This window comes from Schistocerca serialis, chromosome 2 (genome assembly GCF_023864345.2).
Source record: "Schistocerca serialis cubense isolate TAMUIC-IGC-003099 chromosome 2, iqSchSeri2.2, whole genome shotgun sequence".
Taxonomy (NCBI): Eukaryota; Metazoa; Arthropoda; class Insecta; order Orthoptera; family Acrididae; genus Schistocerca; species Schistocerca serialis.
Genome location: NC_064639.1, coordinates 973150912 through 973168809, shown reverse-complemented (window position 1 = coordinate 973168809; position 17898 = coordinate 973150912). Strand labels below are relative to the sequence as shown.

Below are 17898 nucleotides of genomic sequence, written 5' to 3'. Positions count from 1 at the left end.
GAGAAGAAGGCAGTTCGGCACGCCGCCCGGACTTTTAGGGATCTGCCATCCCAGGAACAACATCCACACGCCTCGTCTGCTGGTAGTCCCAGGTCGTCAGGAATGGTAGCTTCTGACTGTGACTCTAGAGTGTCGTGTAACTGTGGGTGGTTTGGCCTCCCTGGACAGCTTTGTGCTACGCCGACCACTCTCTAGTAGTTTTGTTTCCGCCTTTTCTGTGCTAAATAAATGTACATGTCATGTGACTAGGGCCTCCCGTCAGGTAGACAGTTCGCCGGGTGCAAGTCTTTCGATTTGATGCCACTTCGGCGACTTGCGCGTTGATGGGGATGAAATGATGATGATTAGAACAATACAACACTCAGTCCCTGAGTATAGAAAATCTCCGACCCAGCCAGCGGGGAATCGAACCCGGGCCCTGAGGATTGACATTCTGTCGCTTTGACCACTCAGCTACCGGGGGCGGACTTTTCTGTGGTGGATTTTCTCGAGCGAGAGACTTGTGAGAAAAACAGTTTATTTTGTTATTCTTCTGTTATAAGATCCGAAGTGGGATCCGCTCTTTGTTTCTTGCTTAACTTGTGTTTTGTTTTCGACTACTTTGTCGTCATCAGCAATGTACTTGTTTATTGTTTTTTTCCCAATAAAAACGGATTGTGGAATATCGTTCGCGTTCTGTCTCTACTACCGCAGATACAGTACAAGTAGAAACAGATTTCATAAGAAAATACGAAAGACCTCCACAGTACCCTACAGTGAGCTATGACTTGATATCACTGAAGTCGCAAATGGCGGTGGTTTGAAGTCAATAGGATGCACACTACAGGGTGTCTGGCTCGGAGCTGTCCTTGAAATAGCCGATTTGTAGCAGTTCCTTGTATCACTGCGGTGCCGACAGCAGTTCAGATTGCTGCTGAAGATGGAGAACGATGCGCTAGATCCCATACGCCGTACACAATGGTCTTCCCTCTCGATAGTGCCATTTAGCCACCCGTAGCCCGGACTTCTTGCGACCGTACGTACCTGTGCCAGCAATCATTTACAGTGGCTACAGTGATGCCAAGTCTTCCTTCAGGATCGCAGAAGGAACATCCATCTACTCGTAGTCCTATTACACGACCTCCTTCAAACTCAGTCAGGTGCTCAAAATGGCGTCTTTGTCGTCTCAAAGGCATTCTTGACTACCATCAACGCTCCTCCGTGATACTGACAAGAAGGAGATTGAGTTAATAATTAAGTCACTAAAGACCAAGAACTCTCGTGGATATGACGGGGTAACTAGCAGAATACTGAAGTATTGTTCTATATGTGTTAGCCCAGTACTTAGACATATCTGTAACTTTTCCTTTAGGAGTGGCCGGTTTCCTGACCGATAAAAAGTACTCGGTTGTGAAGCCACTTTATAAAAAGGGAGACAGGGATAATGTTGATAATTTTAGACCTATTTCTATACCATCGGTGTTTGCTAAAGTCATCGAGAAGGGTGTATATACAAGGTTACAGCAGCATTTAAATTCACATAATTTGCTGTAAAATGTACAGTTTGGTTTTAGAAATGGTTTCACAACTGAAAATGCTATATTCTCTTTTCTCTGTGAGGTTTTGGACGGATTAAATAAAAGGTTGCGAACGCTAGATGTTTTCTTTGATTTAACGAAGGCTTTTGACTGTGTTGACCGCAAAATATTACTGCAGAAGTTGGACCATTGTGGACTAAGGGGAGTAGCTTTCAATTGGTTCGCCTCTTACTTTAAGAACGGAAAGCAGAAGGTAATTCTCCGCAATATTGAGAGTGGCAGTGATGTTCAGTCCCAATGGGGCACTGTTAAGTGGGGCGTTCCCCAAGGGTCGGTGCTGGGGCCACTGCTGTTTCTTATTTATATACATGATATGCCTTCTAGTATTACAGGTGATTCAAAAATATTTCTGTTTGCTGATGACACCAGCTTGATAGTGAAGGATATCATGTGTAGTATTGAAACAGTATCAAATAATGTAGTTCATGAAATAAGTACATGGCTTGTGGAAAATAATTTGATGCTAAATCACAGTAAGACTCAGTTTTTACAGTTTCTAACTCACAATTCAACAAGAGCAGATATTTTGATTAGACAGAATGGGCATGTTATAAGCGAGACGGAACAGTTCAAGTTCCTAGGCGTTCGGATAGATATTAAGCTGTTGTGGAAAGCCAATGTTCAGGATCTTGTTCAGAAAAAATGCTGCTTTATTTACCATTAGAACAGTATCTGAAATAAGTGACAGTTCAACACGAAAAATAGTCTACTTCGCATATTTTCATACGCTTATGTCGTATCGTATTACTTTTTGGGGTAATTCTTCTCATTCAAAAAGGGTATTTTTACTCAAAAACGGGCTGTTCGAGCTATGTGTGGTGTAAGTTCGAGAACCTCTTGTCGACCCCTATTCAATAGTCTGGGAATTCTGACATTGCCCTCGCAGTATATATTTTGTTTAATGTCGCTTGTTGTTAGCAATATTAGCTTATTCCCAACAGTTAGCAGCTTTCACTCAGTAAATACTAGGCAGAAATCAAATCTGCATGTGGACTGCACTTCCTTGACTCTTGTGCAGAAAGGAGTGCAATATTCTGCTGCGTCCATTTTCAATAAGCTACCACAAGAACTCAAAAATCTTAGCAGTAGCCCAAACACTTTTAAGTCAAAACTGAAGAGTTGCTCATGGCTCACTCCTTCTATTCTGTCGAGAAGCTCCTGGAAGAGCTGAAAAATTAAGCAAATTCCAGTGTTACACTGTTGATTTTCTTTATTTAAACTTACGACTTGTCGCCTGAATATGTTTCTTATATTTCATTTTATCTGTTTCCACTATTGTGTTATAATTTCATGTATTGACTCGTTCCATGACCATGGAGACTTCTCCTTAATTTGGTCCCACGGAACAATAAATAAATAAAATAAACCACGTCCAGTCTCACGAGCGTTACCGTGTGTATTTAACGCAAACCCGCTTTGCATTCTCATAGTACCATTACTAGCGCCACTCCTGTGTGACTGGCGCGAAATTGGAATAGACATCATCCTTGAGATGTAGAAACACGCTTACGAACTTTCGTTTACGTCGCACAACTCCTTGGTGCTGCGATTTTTTTTCTGTCAGTGTAGTTAGATCGTTTAATTTTGTCTTAATATTTCTTGCTAGTTTCTCTTCCAGCAAGAGATGCGTGGCTTTGTCAGATGGCAATAATAATTTATCACTTCTACATTATCCTTCAAGCTCATCGAGCTCTGCATTACATGTATCTTTTACCAATCTTCTGGAATAGCCGATTAAAACGAGCACCACATCAACTGCAAATGCTAACCAGTCGTCTTACGTTACCGCTATCGTGTAGCTTCTGTAGTATGGATGGCACTGCTATATTTGAAAGCTCTGGGCCACACAAAGATCCCTGCGGACAGCCTTTTGTTGTGGACTTCATTATTTCCTTTCCTGTGCATATTAAATTTGCATGTCTCCTGCTGCAGTAGACTCTCAGGCCTTAAACGAATGAAAGAAACCGGGGAAAACCCGCATCTAAACAGCCGGCTGCTGGTTTGAACCCCATTGATTACAGTAGTACCAAAAGCTCCCTACACCACGTACCGTAAGGTGACTCGCGTGGATTAGCACATACATCTACACTACTGGCCATTAAAATTGCTACACCAAGAATAAATGCAGATGATAAACGGGTATTCATTGGACAAACCATATTATACTAGAACTCACATGTGATTACATTTTCACGCAATTTTGGTGCATAGGTCCTGAGATATCAGTACCCAGAACAACCACCTCTGGCCGTAATAACGGCCTTCATATGCCTGGGCATTGAGTCAAACAGAGCTTGGATGGCGTGTACAGGTACAGCTGCCCATGCAGCTTCAACACGATATCACAGTTCATCAAGAGTAGTGACTGGCGTATTGTGACGAGCCAGTTGCTCGGCCACCAATGACCTGACGTTTTCAATTGGTGAGAGATATGCAGAATGAGCTAGCCAGGGCAGCAGCCGAACATTTTCTGTATCAAGAAAGGCCCGTACAGGAACTGCAATATCCAGCCGTGGATTACTCTGCTGAAATGTACGGTTTCGCAGGGATCGAATGAAGGGTAGAGCCACGGGTCGTAACACATCTGAAATGTAACGTCCACTGTTCAAAGTGCCGTCAATGCGAACAAGAGATGACCGAGACGTGTAAGCAATGGTGCCCCACACCTTCACGCCGGGTGATACGCCAGTACGGCGATGACGAATACACGCTTCCAATGTGCGTTCACCGCGATGTCGCCAAACACGGATGCGACCATCATGATGCTGTAAACAGAACCTGGATTCATCCGAAAAAATGACGTTTTGCCATTCGTGCACCCAGGTTCGTCGTTGAGTACACCATCGCAGGCGCTCCTGTCTGTCATGCAGCGTCAAGGGTAACCGCAGCCGTGGTCTCCGAGCTGATAGTCCATGCTGCTGCAAAGGTCGTCGAACTGTTCGTGCAGATGGTTGTTGTCTTGCAAACGTCCCCATCTGTTGACTCAGGGATCGAGACGTGACTGCACGATCCGTTATAGCCATGGGGATAAGATGCCTGTCATCTCGACTGCTAGTGATACGAGGCTGTTGGGATCCAGCACGGCGTTCCGTATTAACCTCCTGAACCCACCGATTCCATATTCTGCTAACAGTCATTGGATCTCGACCAACGCGAGCAGTAATGTCGCGATACGATAAACCGCAATCGCGACAGGCTACAATCCGACCTTTATCAAAGTCTGTAGCGTGATGGTACCATTTCTCCTCCTTACACGAGGCATCACAACAACGTTTCACCAGGCAGTGCCGGTCAACTGCTGTTTGTGTATGAGGAATCTGTTGGAAACTTTCCTCATGTCAGCACGTTGTAGGTGTCGTCACCGGCACCAACCTTGTGTGAATGCTCTGAAATGCTAATCATTTGCATATCACAGCAGCTTCTTCCTGTCGGTTAAATTTCGCGTCTATCTTCGTGGTGTAGCAATTTTAATGGCTAGTAGTGAATTTTTTCAGTAGTACAGGACGGGTACTGCGCACATTTAGCCCTTTTTTGTGTCAACAATCAAGATTTGATGTTCCTTTCAGAAGAAGACAGTCAGGCTACCTCACCTTGGCCACGATGTCTCCGGGTCCGCACCCCACGTCCAGTACGGGCAGACGCTTGGCTGGCCACGTCAGGGTGGGCCAGATTTGCTCCAGCTGACGTATGGTGTCCGCTGCGGACGACCGCCACCTTCTACTGCTGGACGCCTCTGCTCTCTGCATGTTGGTGGGTAGACCTGTGCAAATACCTGTAGTTTCACCACCAGTGTCCAAAGTAGACTGAAGAGCCAAAGAAACAGATACACTTGCCTAATTTCGTGCAGGGCCCCTGCGAGCACACAGACGTGCCGCGACAGGACGTGGCATGGACTCGACCAATGTCTGAAGTACTGTTGGAGGGAACTGACACCATGAACCCTGCAGGGTTGTTCATAAATCCGTAAGAGTACGAGGGGGTGGAGGTGTCTTTTGAACACCACGTTGCAAGGCATCCCACGTATGCTCAATAATGTTCATGTCCGGAAGTTTGGTGGCCAGCGGAAGTCTTTAAACTCAGAAGAGTGTTCCTAGAGCCACTCTGTAGGAATTCTGTCCTGATGGAATTGCCCCAGTCCGTTGGAATGCACAATGGACATGAATGGATGCAGATGTGTACAATGTCATAGATATGTTCTTTCTACACAAAACTATATACCCACAGGAGCTATAATCACGAAAATATGAATAACTCACATACAGTATATAGTGTCAAGTGCCGTATGCTCCAAGCGTCTCTGCATATCTTACTCCTGTGATGTACTATCGCTAAGTCAGACGCGAATCCAAAGAGTTGTCATGAAGAACATCATCCCAAACAACATTTCACTAAAAGATTTTACATGTTTTGAGTAAAACCGTGCAGGTAGCTTAATATTTGTCTTTATTTATAACAGGTGTCCTGTGGTGACCATTTTTGCAGCAGCCGTATACAAATTGCAGTAGTTTACAAGAAAAACGCCTTTTGCAAGCTGTGCATTAATTATTTATGTTATTTATACACACAAAAATGTTTCACCTTTTTAGCAAGGCATCTCCATGTGGACGTCTTTGAATACTACTTGATTTTTTCGTTGTCAGAGTAGCTTATTTTCTGCCATTATTTGCCAGAAAAGAGTGAAAAGAAGGTATTACTAAATGACTACTATTGAATGACCAATCACTGTTTACACTAATTGATTATTTAAAAGATAAGCATCCCATTAGATGATCACAGATGCAATTTTTCTCCTAAGTATAAAAAGTATATAGTGACGCACGCACACAGACTTACGGCTCACGTACAGTCAAACAAAAAACAACTGAAAGCAAAAACGGGGCAAGTTGACAACACTTACAAAAACAGATGTTCTAGACACAGGAAATGACAGTCAAAGAATTATGTTACGAAAACGCAGTGGCTACAGGAAAAATTTTAGGCTTTCAATCGACTTTTGACATAAGGAAAAGATGCTTCGTTTTCAAATAATGAATTAGGCGTTTACAGATCAGCGCCTTTCTCTTTTACTATGGGAATCTTGTGTCTCAAATCTGTAACCAATATAGGAGAACAAAAAACTTATGTAATATTCTAGGACATCCACTGAAGATGCCTAGTTTAAAATGCAAAACGCGTCTGAGTGTACAAACAAAATAAAAAAGATTAGGCATACAAAAGGCAGTTTTCCTGTTAACTACTGCATTTTATTTATAACGTCGTTTCGGCTACTGACAGCATGATTTCAAAACTTAGAACTTTTAAAGCAAATGTGAATCTTCAGGTTTAGGCGGCGCAAAGACTGTTCCATTAAGTTCCGGGTGTGCAGCCGGAAGAATTCTACTTCTTCTTCTAAGATTTCGGCTGTATAACGTTCAGACATCTTCAGAGTGAGCTGCAAGACTGCCGCTCCAGTGCTCGCTTTATGCTTGCGTACAAGCGCGACTGCGCATGCGGCCACAGATGCAAATGCGCCAGAGACGTTGGTCGGCGGCAGAGACGTGCACAGTGCGCGAGTTGTATCTATGACTCCGCAATCGATCTGTGTTGGCATGTGGGTATATCATTGTGAGCTGCACTGTGACGACGTGTTTCTGAGTTTATTACACCAAGTGCCGGATTCCATGATTTATCAAGGTTGAAACCACTATCTCTATTAATTAAATTCGACGTCAAGCGAATCTCAATTGCTCCTTCACTATCGAGTCCCAAAAAGATGATGTAGTTGCCAGAATTTCGACGTTGTCATACAACTTACTGTGACCAGTGTCATTACAATGCTCTGCCACTGCCGACTTGTTAGGTTGTGAAGGTCGTGTGTACCTCTGGTGTTCTGTACATCTTTCTTGGACAGTTCGAGTTGTTTGTCCGATGTAAGAAAGGGCACATTCACATGGAATTTTGTAAACTCCAGATTTTCGGAGCAGCAGATCATCTTTGACGGAGCCCACGAGAGCAGCTGTCTTGGGTGGAGGACGAAAAATCACTTTTACTTTGTGACTGTTGAGAATCCGTCCTATTTTTGATGAGAGGCTACCCACATATGGCAGGAAGGCCATCGATTTAAAGGTTTCTTCGTCTTCTTCTGCTTTCTTTGTGGCCTCTTTCGGTTTCATTATCAGTGCCTTCTGTATTTGCTGTGGGGAGTACCCATTGTCTTCAAACACTCTTTGTAAGTGAGAAAATTCATCTTTCAGACTGCTTTCGTCAGAAATAATATGCGATCTATGGATCAAAGTTCGAAGAACACTCATCTTCTAGGCAGGATGGTGGCAGCTATTTGCACATAAATGCAAATCTGTGTGCGTCGGCTTTCGATACACTTCATGTCCCAAAGTGCCATCCTCTCTGTGCCGAACCAGAACATCCAAGAATGGAAGGCATCCCTCCTTTTCAATGTCCAATGTAAACTTTATTCGATCGAGGAGGGAGTTCAGATGTCTTAAGAAGTCTTGCAAGTTATCTTCACCATGGGGTCAAATTACAAAGGTATCATCAACAAACCTCCAGAATACCGTGGGTTTCAGGTCAGCAGCTTCAAGCGCCTTCTGCTCCAAGTCTTCTATAAATAAATTGGCCACCAGAGGGGATAAGGGACTACCCATGATGACTCCGTCCGTCTGTTCAAAAACTACGTTGTTAAATAACAAGTATGTAGAGGTCAGAACATGTTTGAATAAAGCTGAAATCTCTTTGTCTAAACTTCTTTCAATAAGTTGTAGAGATTCTGGAAGGGGAACCTTTATGAATAAAGACGCCACATAGAAACCAACTAATATATCAAAAGGTTTCATTTTTAATGATTTCAGTTTACTAATGAAATCAGCAGAGTTTCTTATGTGGCGAGCACATTTTCACACAAGAGGCCTCAACAACGATGCCAGGTGTTTGGCAACGTCATAGGTTGGAGAGCCTATGTTACTCTCGGATAGTAACATCTTTAGTGTGGACCTTTGGTAGTCCATATAATCTAGGAGGCACCGCACCACTTGGTTTCAATCTCCGAACAACTTCTGGTGGGAAGGAAGAATCATTCAGAAGCGAAGCAGTTTTCTTCGCACTCGATTAGTGGGATCCCTGCTGATCTTCCTGTACATGCTGCCACTCAGTAAATTGTACATTGTATCATGGTATTCGTCCCGAGACAATAAAACAGTAGCATTACCTTTATCTGCTGGGAGTACCACCGTCTGAGTATCCTGCCGAAGCTTCCGTAGCGCAGCCCTCTCTGCCACAGATAAATTGTTTCTTTGTGGGCGAGTCTTCATAATTGCACGGCATGTTTCATGTCTTATTTCCTCTGCTGAATCCGAGGGAAGTGGTCGTACTGGTTTTTCAATGGCGCTGATAAACGAAGGTAATGACAGAAACTGTGGCGTGGGTGCAAAATTCAGTCCAGCTTTATTCAAACATGTTCTGACCTCTACATACTTCTTATTTAAGAACGAAGTTTTTGAACAGACGGACGGAGTCGCCAAAGGTACTCCCTTATCCCCTATGGTGGTCAATTTATTTATAGAAGCATCGTCCAGATCTCTACCTGTCATATTAATGACAGGGAGTCGAATAGCAGTTTCTCGCTGCGATGTCGTCTTCAGTCGACTAAATTTTGCAGCCTGTCTAGATGTGGCCAACTTACGAATCCAGTCTGGTTTGGCCCAAGTTGTACCATGAATCCAACTCCAAGAATCATAGGGTATCACCACAGATATCTTCAGGTGCAGGCGATAAAGTTCTTCAGAAACCAGGTCTAGTTTTCGGCGAGTAAAGTGGATCCTCTCATTAACAATAGCAGAAACAGCTTTTGTTAAAATCTTATTCATAGACGTCGATTTTATAAAATGTACTAATCTGGTAAACTTAGGAATTATGCCCTTGTCACAGCACCTTAGTAAAAACTTAAGAAAACAGTATGTTGTATGACAACGTCGAAATTCTGGCAACTACATCATCTTTTTTGGACTCGATAGTGAAGGAGGCAATTGAGATTCGCTTGACGTCGAATTTAAATAATAGAGATAGTAGTTTCAACCTTGATAAATCATGGAATCCGGCACTTGGTGTAATAAACTCAGAAACACGTCGTCACAGTGCAGCTCACAATGATATACCCACATGCCAACACAGATCGATTGCGGAGTCATAGATGCAACTCGCGCACTGTGCACGTCTCTGCCGACGACCAACGTCTCTGGCGAATTTTAAAGCAAAGTTTGGTGATACTCTATTCAAACTGAACTTGCAAACAAGTTCTAAGTTTGGTCTGATTCGGGCAATAGCCGAAACGACTTTACAAATAAAGGCGTATATTGACCGATCTAGACGGTTTTCCTCACAAAATATGTACAGTGATCGCGGACTTAATCAGGATATTTATTTCCTTCATTAATAGAAGCTTTTATTGCGTTGACTGACTGTTCTTAGTAGAATATTTTATACATGAAGAATAAAAACAGTTACAACATTGGTATAACTTTTTTGCACTTTTGTACAATACTGCACGCCAGTTGTGCTTCTTTTCAATCACAAAAACTTTTGTATTTTTGAATACGAAAATAGTGCCTCCTGTTTTCTTTTTTTCCTCCTTCATTAAGTTCGTAGTGTAGTAATGATGAATTTGCCACACTACCACAAACCTTCTCCTGCGGCCCACTTCAGTAACAGCGTCCTACATCAAAAGATGGAAATATCGGGTGGCAATACTGTATAAGTTTAGAAAGTGGCCAACATTGAGGTACGTATCAGACGGCATTCTGTGGCTGAATTCCTTACAGCGCGAGGTGAAACGTCCAGTCGCATTCATAAAAGGCTGAAGAAGGTGTGGGGAGATGCCCGGCAGATGTCAGCACCGTTAGACGATGCGGTCTTTGGGTAGAAAAGCTGAAGGGCAAACATAGTTGGCTGATGGAACGCGGAGCGGCCGGCCAGCGACCCCTGTGAGGCAAATGCCCGTAACATGAAAACGTGCTGACGAAACCACAAATCATCGACTATAGAGCGATGAAAAAGGTCATATGGTCAGATGAATCTCGCTTCACAGTTTCCATCTTCTGGCCGAGTTTACGAGCCAAAAATGAAAGCGGGGTTTCAGTGGCTATTGGGCAGCCATATCGTGGTATTCCAAGGACCCCTGATTACTCTGGAAGGCCACATTACCTCCAAGGATTATGTGACCATTTTGGCTGATCAGTTCCAGTCCGCGGTTCGGTGTTTGTTGACCAGTGGTGATGCTGTGTTCGATGCAGACGGGACTCCTATTTACAAAGTTGGCAGTGCCCATGACTGATTTTGTGAACAAGGGGATGAGTTTTTAGTTGAAACTTCCGGGCTGAGAGGCCGTGGTCGATGTATAAAATTTCCACATCTTCTTAGGTCGTCCGGCTACTGCCACTGAGGTTCCAGGTATTCTCGCATTTATAGAGCGCATCACCATTCGTCACGTGATGCCGACGGTATGCCTATCTTTGGAACGCGTCATCATTCTCGATTAAGAGTAATCGATTGTCATTCGGCTGGCGCAGCGTCAACATCCATATTTTGTCTAACTTTAAAACTTCCTCTTTTCTATTAAAATTGTTATGGTATTTGTGAATCTCTATTGCTTCTCTATACATGCGCGCATGATAATGGGATGTTCGTGCTAGAACGCTTGTCTCGTTAAATTTAATTTCGTGGTTCCCATCTCGAAAAACATGCTCAGCTGCGGCCAATTTTTCGATGTGTCCTAAGCGACAATTTCTTTTATGTTCGGCTAAGCGTGTGTTTACACTTACTTCTGTTGTTCCAGTATATACTTGTCCACAACTGCATGGAATTTTGTATACCCCAGGTGTTGCTAGGGGGTGTCGGGCGTCTTTTGCAGTTCTTAAATATTCCTTAATCTTCTTGGTGGGTCTGAAGATTGTTTCGATCCCATACTTGGCCAGAACTTTCCCGATACGGTCCGTGACTTTATTAATGAACGGTAGGAAAACTTTTGCCGTAGGTGACCGTTATTGCTCTGGACTTCTGGCTTCCTTTCTTCTTTGATGGAGGGCTCGATCAATTTCCTTGCAGGTATATCCGTTTTTAATGAACATGGACGGTAAATAGTTTGGACAAGAAGAGAATAGAAGCTTTTGAAATGTGGTGCTACAGAAGAATGCTGAAGATTAGATGGGTAGATCACATAACTAATGAGGAAGTATTGAATAGGATTGGGGAGAAGAGAAGTTTGTGGCACAACTTGACCAGAAGAAGGGATCGGTTGGTAGGACATGTTCTGAGGCATCAAGGGATCACCAATTTAGTATTGGAGGGCAGCGTGGAGGGTAAAAATCATAGGGGGAGACCAAGAGATGAATACACTAAGCAGATTCAGAAGGATGTAGGTTGCAGTAGGTACTGGGAGATGAAGAAGCTTGCACAGGATAGAGTAGCATGGAGAGCTGCATCAAACTAGTCTCAGGACTGAAGACCACAACAACAACAATGAAGGCTGACTGTAAATGATTTAGTTCATCTTGTAAGTAAGCCGGCTCGCAGATATTGTTGGCTCCGTCCACCAAGGTTTTCATGACACCTCTTTTTTGCCTAGGATGATGCTTTGATTCCTTTTGGAGGTATCGATCCGTATGAGTGTTCTTTCTATATGCCTTGTGGCCCAGCGTCCCATCCACCCGTTTAATTACCGACACAGCCTGGAAATTAGGGGAAAGGGGATGAGTTGTTGCATCTCATCTAGACACCACAATCACCAGATCTCAGTATTATCGAGGCTTTGTGGTCTACTTGGGAGAGAAGGGTGTCCTTCATCGCTGTCCACCTCCATCATTGTTACCCGAAGTTTCCAACTTTTTGCAGGAATAATTTTTGAAATTTCTGGGAAGGTCTTATGGGACCAAACTGCGGAGGTCATCGGTCCCTAAGCCTACGCACTACTTAATCTAGCGTAAACTAATTTTCTCTAAGGACAACACGCACACTACGCCCAAGGGATGACTCGAACCTCCGACAGGGGCGCCATGCGAACTGTGACAAGAAGGCTGAGACCACGCGGCTACTACGCGAGGCGCAGGAATGATGTTATATGATTCCCTTGAAAACCGCCAGCTGCTGTGGCCGATCGGTTCTAGGCGCTTCAGTCTGGAACCACGCTGCTGCTTCGGTCGCAGGTTCGAATCCTGCCTCGGGCATGGATGTGAGCGATGTCCTTAGGTTAGTTAGGTTTAAGTAGTTGTAAGTCTAGGGGACTGATGTTACGTTCCATAGTGCTTAGAGCCATTTGAACCTTGAAAACCACGCAGGACCTGTATTTATCCATTCTGAGAGGATTGGAAGCTGTTTTGAATGCCAACGGTTTTCCTATACCGTATTAGGCTTGGTAATGTTTGTTTTTGGTGAATCCGTCGTTCTATTACAGCAGATCTAGATTTCAACTACTATGTAGCCATCTTGAGTGATATGGAAATGAAATGAGCGTTTGGCGTCATTGGCCGGGAGGCCCCTTGGGGGGCAGGTACGGTCGCCTTGGTGCAGGTCTTGAAACATTCGACGCCACATTGGGCGACCTGCGCGCCGGATGGGGATGAAATGATGATGGAGACAGCACAACACCCAGTCCCTGAGCGGGGAAAATCCCCGATCCACCAGGTAATCGAACCCGGGCCCGTAGAACGGCAATCCGTCATGCTGACCATTCAGCTATCGAGGCGGACTGAGTGCATATAATAACAGGTGACATTAGTCCAAAGTGCCACGTAGATAACAAGAGTGGTTGATTTAGAACAGACAGGAGTTGTTAGACTTTTGCATGTTTAAAAAAAAATGCGGTAATGCCTTATGGGACCAAACTGCTGAGGTAATCGGTCCCTAAGCTTACACACTACTTAATCTAACCTAAACTAACTTATGCTAAGGACGACACACACACCCATGCCCGAGGGTGGACTCGAACCTCCGACGGGGGCAGCCACGCGGACCGTGACAAGACGTCTCAGACCGTACGTTTAACATCAACTAATATTTTTTACTACCTGACGCTTTGGACTAATGTCAACTGCTGTTATATGTACTCACGATGACTATGTAATAGTTTAAATCTAGATCCTCTGTGCTAAAAGGACGCATTTCGCGTTCGATTGTTGTCCTTTTTTCCACTGTCTGTATCGAATGATCGCTGTGCACAACGGGATCATATGGATTCCAATCTAATTACATACACTGCCGGAAAAAAATTAGTACAATTGGAAAGGATGTCGATTTTTCTCCGATGACCAGATATGTCACCGGCGGGATAGTAGATGCACTGGTAATGGTATCAACGTCGTCCGTCAGCTGATAGCGTAGTGGCATAGCTACACGGAACGCCATCTGTGTTTACCTTTCAATAGTGGATGCTCACAGCCAGAAGGCCCGGTGTGGTGCAAAGGTGTGAAGAAAACAGGCAACCATGCCACGGAGATCAGGATTTGTGCTTTCAGCAGCCAAATGAAAGGTTCAAATGGTTCAAATGGCTCTGAGCACTATGGGACTTAACATCTATGGTCATCAGTCCCCTAGAACTTAGAACTACTTAAACCTAACTAACCTAAGGACAGCACACAACACCCAGCCATCACGAGGCAGAGAAAATCTCAGACCCCGCCGGGAATCGAACCCGGGAACCAAATGAAAGGGGTCCCTCTGCCATAGATGTGTGTGATGTCCTTAGGTTAGTTAGGTTTAAGTAGTTCTAAGTTCTAGGGGACTGATGACCTCAGATGTTAAGTCCCATAGTGCTCAGAGCCATTTTCTGAAAGGGGTCAAATTGTGGCCTTCCGAGTGGTCCTTTCGCAGCATTCCGACGCAAGTTGGGCGCGCTGCCTCAGTTGTGCAACGTTACTGGCATACGAATGCATGCTTTCGCGGCAATATCCGTTAGTAAATCATTCTTGGGTTTCAAGCCGCGTCAAAGCCACGAGCTTTCGGGAGAGATCTCCTCTGCCATTGTCAAGTGGATGACTGTCGTGTGGTTGTCACTACCGTGCTTATATAGCCGCGCCGTCGCTCGTGACGTCACGGGTGCTCGGTCCCGCAACATATATGTTTTGGCCGCGCGACCATCGGGCCCGCTTCAACTCCCTCAACACCGCACCCTACGCTGTACTCAGCTGCAATCCACCGTCTCTATTGAAGGTGTTGTCAGAAATTCTAATCTCTATGGCCTCGTTATCACTCTATTCCAGAAGCCATGAGTCCGTTTAATAATAGACGTCTCATCGAATGCAATTCGGTGTCCGTTTTCCAGAGCATGTTCTGCTACAGCTGACTTTTCGGGATAGCGCAGACGGTAACACCTTTCATGTTCTATGCGGCGCTGTTCAGTAGTGCGAACAGTCTGGCCAACATAGAACTGCCCACATCCACACGGTATCTTGTAAATTCCTGGCGTTCTGAGGCCTACATCGTCTTTCACAGATTTCATTAGTTACCGGATCTTTGCCGGTGGACTGAAGATTGTGTCTATTTTATGCCTCTTCAAGAGCCGACTAATCTTTCCTGTTGTCGAACCACAAAATGGTAAGAATGCAACCTGCTTGGTGTCTTCTTCAGAGGTCTTCTTCCCTTGAGGCTTGCATGACACAGCTTGTGAGATCTGTTTGTTGTTGTAACCGTTTTCCTTAAAAGCTTTGCGTAAGTGGCTCAATTCTCTCGGCAAGTTTTCAGCGTCTGAGACGGTTTCAGCTCGATGTACTAAGGTCCTCAGAACTGACTGTTTCTGTGCTGGGTGATGGGAGCTGGTGGCGTGCATATACCGATCCGTGTGGGTGGGCTTGCGGTAAACGCTATGACCTAGAGACCCATTGGGTTTACAGAGGACAGGCACCTCCAAGAACGGCAGCAACCCTCCTTCTCTAATTCCATTGTGAAGTTTATGTGGTCGTGGATGCTGTTGAGGTGCTCCAGGAACTCTTCTAACTTTTCTTGTCCATGTGGCAAATGACGAAGGTATCGTCGACGTAGCGATAAAAACAGCTCGGCTTTGCAGGAGCCTTGTCCAAGGCGATGTCTTCGAAATGCTCCATAAAGAGGTTTGCTACTGCTGGAGCTAATGGACTTCCCATCGCCACGCCTTTGGTTAAAATACACTACTGGCCATTAAAATTGCTACACCACGAAGATGACGTTCTACATACGCGAAATTTAACCGACAGGAAGAAGATGCTGTGATATGCAAATGATTAGCTTTTCAGAGCATTCACACAGGCTTGGCGCCGGTGGCGTCACCTACGACGTGCTGACATTAGGAAAGTTTCCAACCGATTTTTCATGCACAAACAGTAGTTCACCGGTGTTTCCTGGTGAAACGTTGTTGTGATGCCTCGAGTAAGGAGGAGAAATGCGTACCATCACGTTTCCGACTTTGATAAAGGTCGGATTGTAGCCCATCGCGATTGCGATTTATCGTATCGCGACATTGCTGCTCGCGTTGGTCGAGATCCAATGACTGTTAGCAGAATATGGAATCGGTGGGTTCAGGAGGGTAATACGGAACGCTGTGATGGATCCCAACGGCCTCGTATCACTAGCAGTGGAGATGATAGGCATCTTATCCGCATGGCTGTAACGGATCGTGCAGCCACGTCTCGATCCCTGAGTCAACAGATGGGGGCGTTTGCAAGACAACAACCATCTGCACGGACAGTTCGACGACGTTTGCACCAGCATGGACTATCAGCTCGGAGACCATGGCTGCGGTTACCTTTGACGCTACATCACAGACAGGAGCGCCTGCGGTGGTGTACTCAACGACGAACCTGGGTGCGCGAATGACAAAACGTCATCTTTTCGGATGATTCCAGGTTCTGTTTACAGCATCATGATGGTCGCATCCGTGTTTGGCGACATCGCGGTGAACGCACATTGGAAGCGTGTATTCGTCATAGCCATACTGGTGTATCAGCCGGCGTGATGGTACGGGGTGCCTGCCATTGGTTACACGTCTCGGTCACCTCTTGTTCGTATTGACGGCACTTTGAACAGTGGACGTTGCATTTCAGATGTGTTACCACCCGTGGCTCTACCCTTCATTCGATCCCTGCGAAACCCTACGTTTCAGCAAGATAATGCACGACCGCATGTTGCAGGTCATGTACGGGCCTTTCTGGATACAGAAAATGTTCGACTGCTGCCCTGGACAGCACATTCTCCAGATCTCTCACCAATTGAAAACGTCTGGTCAATGGTGTCCGAGCAACTGGCTCGTCACAATACGCCAGTCACTACTCTTGATGAACTGTGGTATCGTGTTGGTGAATGGGCAGCTGTACCTGTACACGCCACCTAAGCTCTGTTTGACTCAATGCCCAGGCGTATCAAGGCCGTTATTACGGTCAGAGGTGGTTGTAAATGTAATCACGTGTCAGTTCTAGTATAATATATTTGTCCAATGCATACCCGTGTATCATCTGCATTTCTTCTTGGTGTAGCAATTTTAATGGCCAGTAGTGTATTTTCCATCAAGTAAGAAATATGATGACGTCAGACTGTGCTTAAATGAATCCACGATGGGGTCCTCAAAGAGCTGGGACAGCATGCCAATAGAGTTTGTGATGGGGACACACGGCGGGCCCGGCTGTCTCGGGGCCAAAACATTACCACATATGGCGCGGGACCGAGCACCAGTGACGTTAGAGCGACGGCGCGGCTATATAAGCAGGACAATGACAACAACATGACAGTCGTCCACTTGACAATGGGAGAGGAGATCTCTGCCGAAAGCTCGTGGGCAGTAAACCACTTGACGCGTCTTGAAACCCGAGAATGTTTTATTAACGTTGCTGGTATCAGAGGTCACGTAAACATTTTCACACGCGTAGACGACTTTCTCGACGTCCACGCAGCTAGGATCGTCGTATTGTAAGGTCAGCAGTGGCAGACTGTACAGCTAACATGGCACAGATAAGACGGCTTGTGAGGCCAGACGGGTCAATACGAACTGATGCGAACCGGTTATTAGCTGTGGAACTGCGGGCAGGACACATCTAGTCTGACGCCACAGAGACGATGTCCACGGCTGGACTGGTGCCTTCAGAGGATCACTTGGGAGATGGAAAGGCGCGCCGTGCTCTTCAGCGATAAAAGCGGATTCTGCCTACAAGCAAGCGATGGTTTTTTCCGCGTATGATGTAGACCTGGTGAGCGCTGCCTCGTAGAGTTCATTTGTCCAAGACAAACTGGTCCCACCGCACGTCTTATCGTCTGGGGTGTGATAAGCCAGAATTCTCATTCGCCTTTGGTTTTTCTGAAGGGGACGCTGACTAGC

The 17898-nt window shown here is 45.2% G+C and overlaps 1 protein-coding gene across 1 annotated transcript in view; it reads right to left on the bottom strand.

Moving 5' to 3' along the window:
* The window catches only part of LOC126458376 (uncharacterized), a 146064-nt gene that overhangs the window by 111713 nt on the left and 16453 nt on the right, over positions 1–17898 (bottom strand). The window contains exon 2 of the mRNA XM_050095351.1: positions 5168–5337. Within this exon, the coding sequence (XP_049951308.1) occupies positions 5168–5323 (156 nt within the window). The 5' untranslated portion in view covers positions 5324–5337. The remainder of the gene's footprint in view (positions 1–5167; positions 5338–17898) is intronic.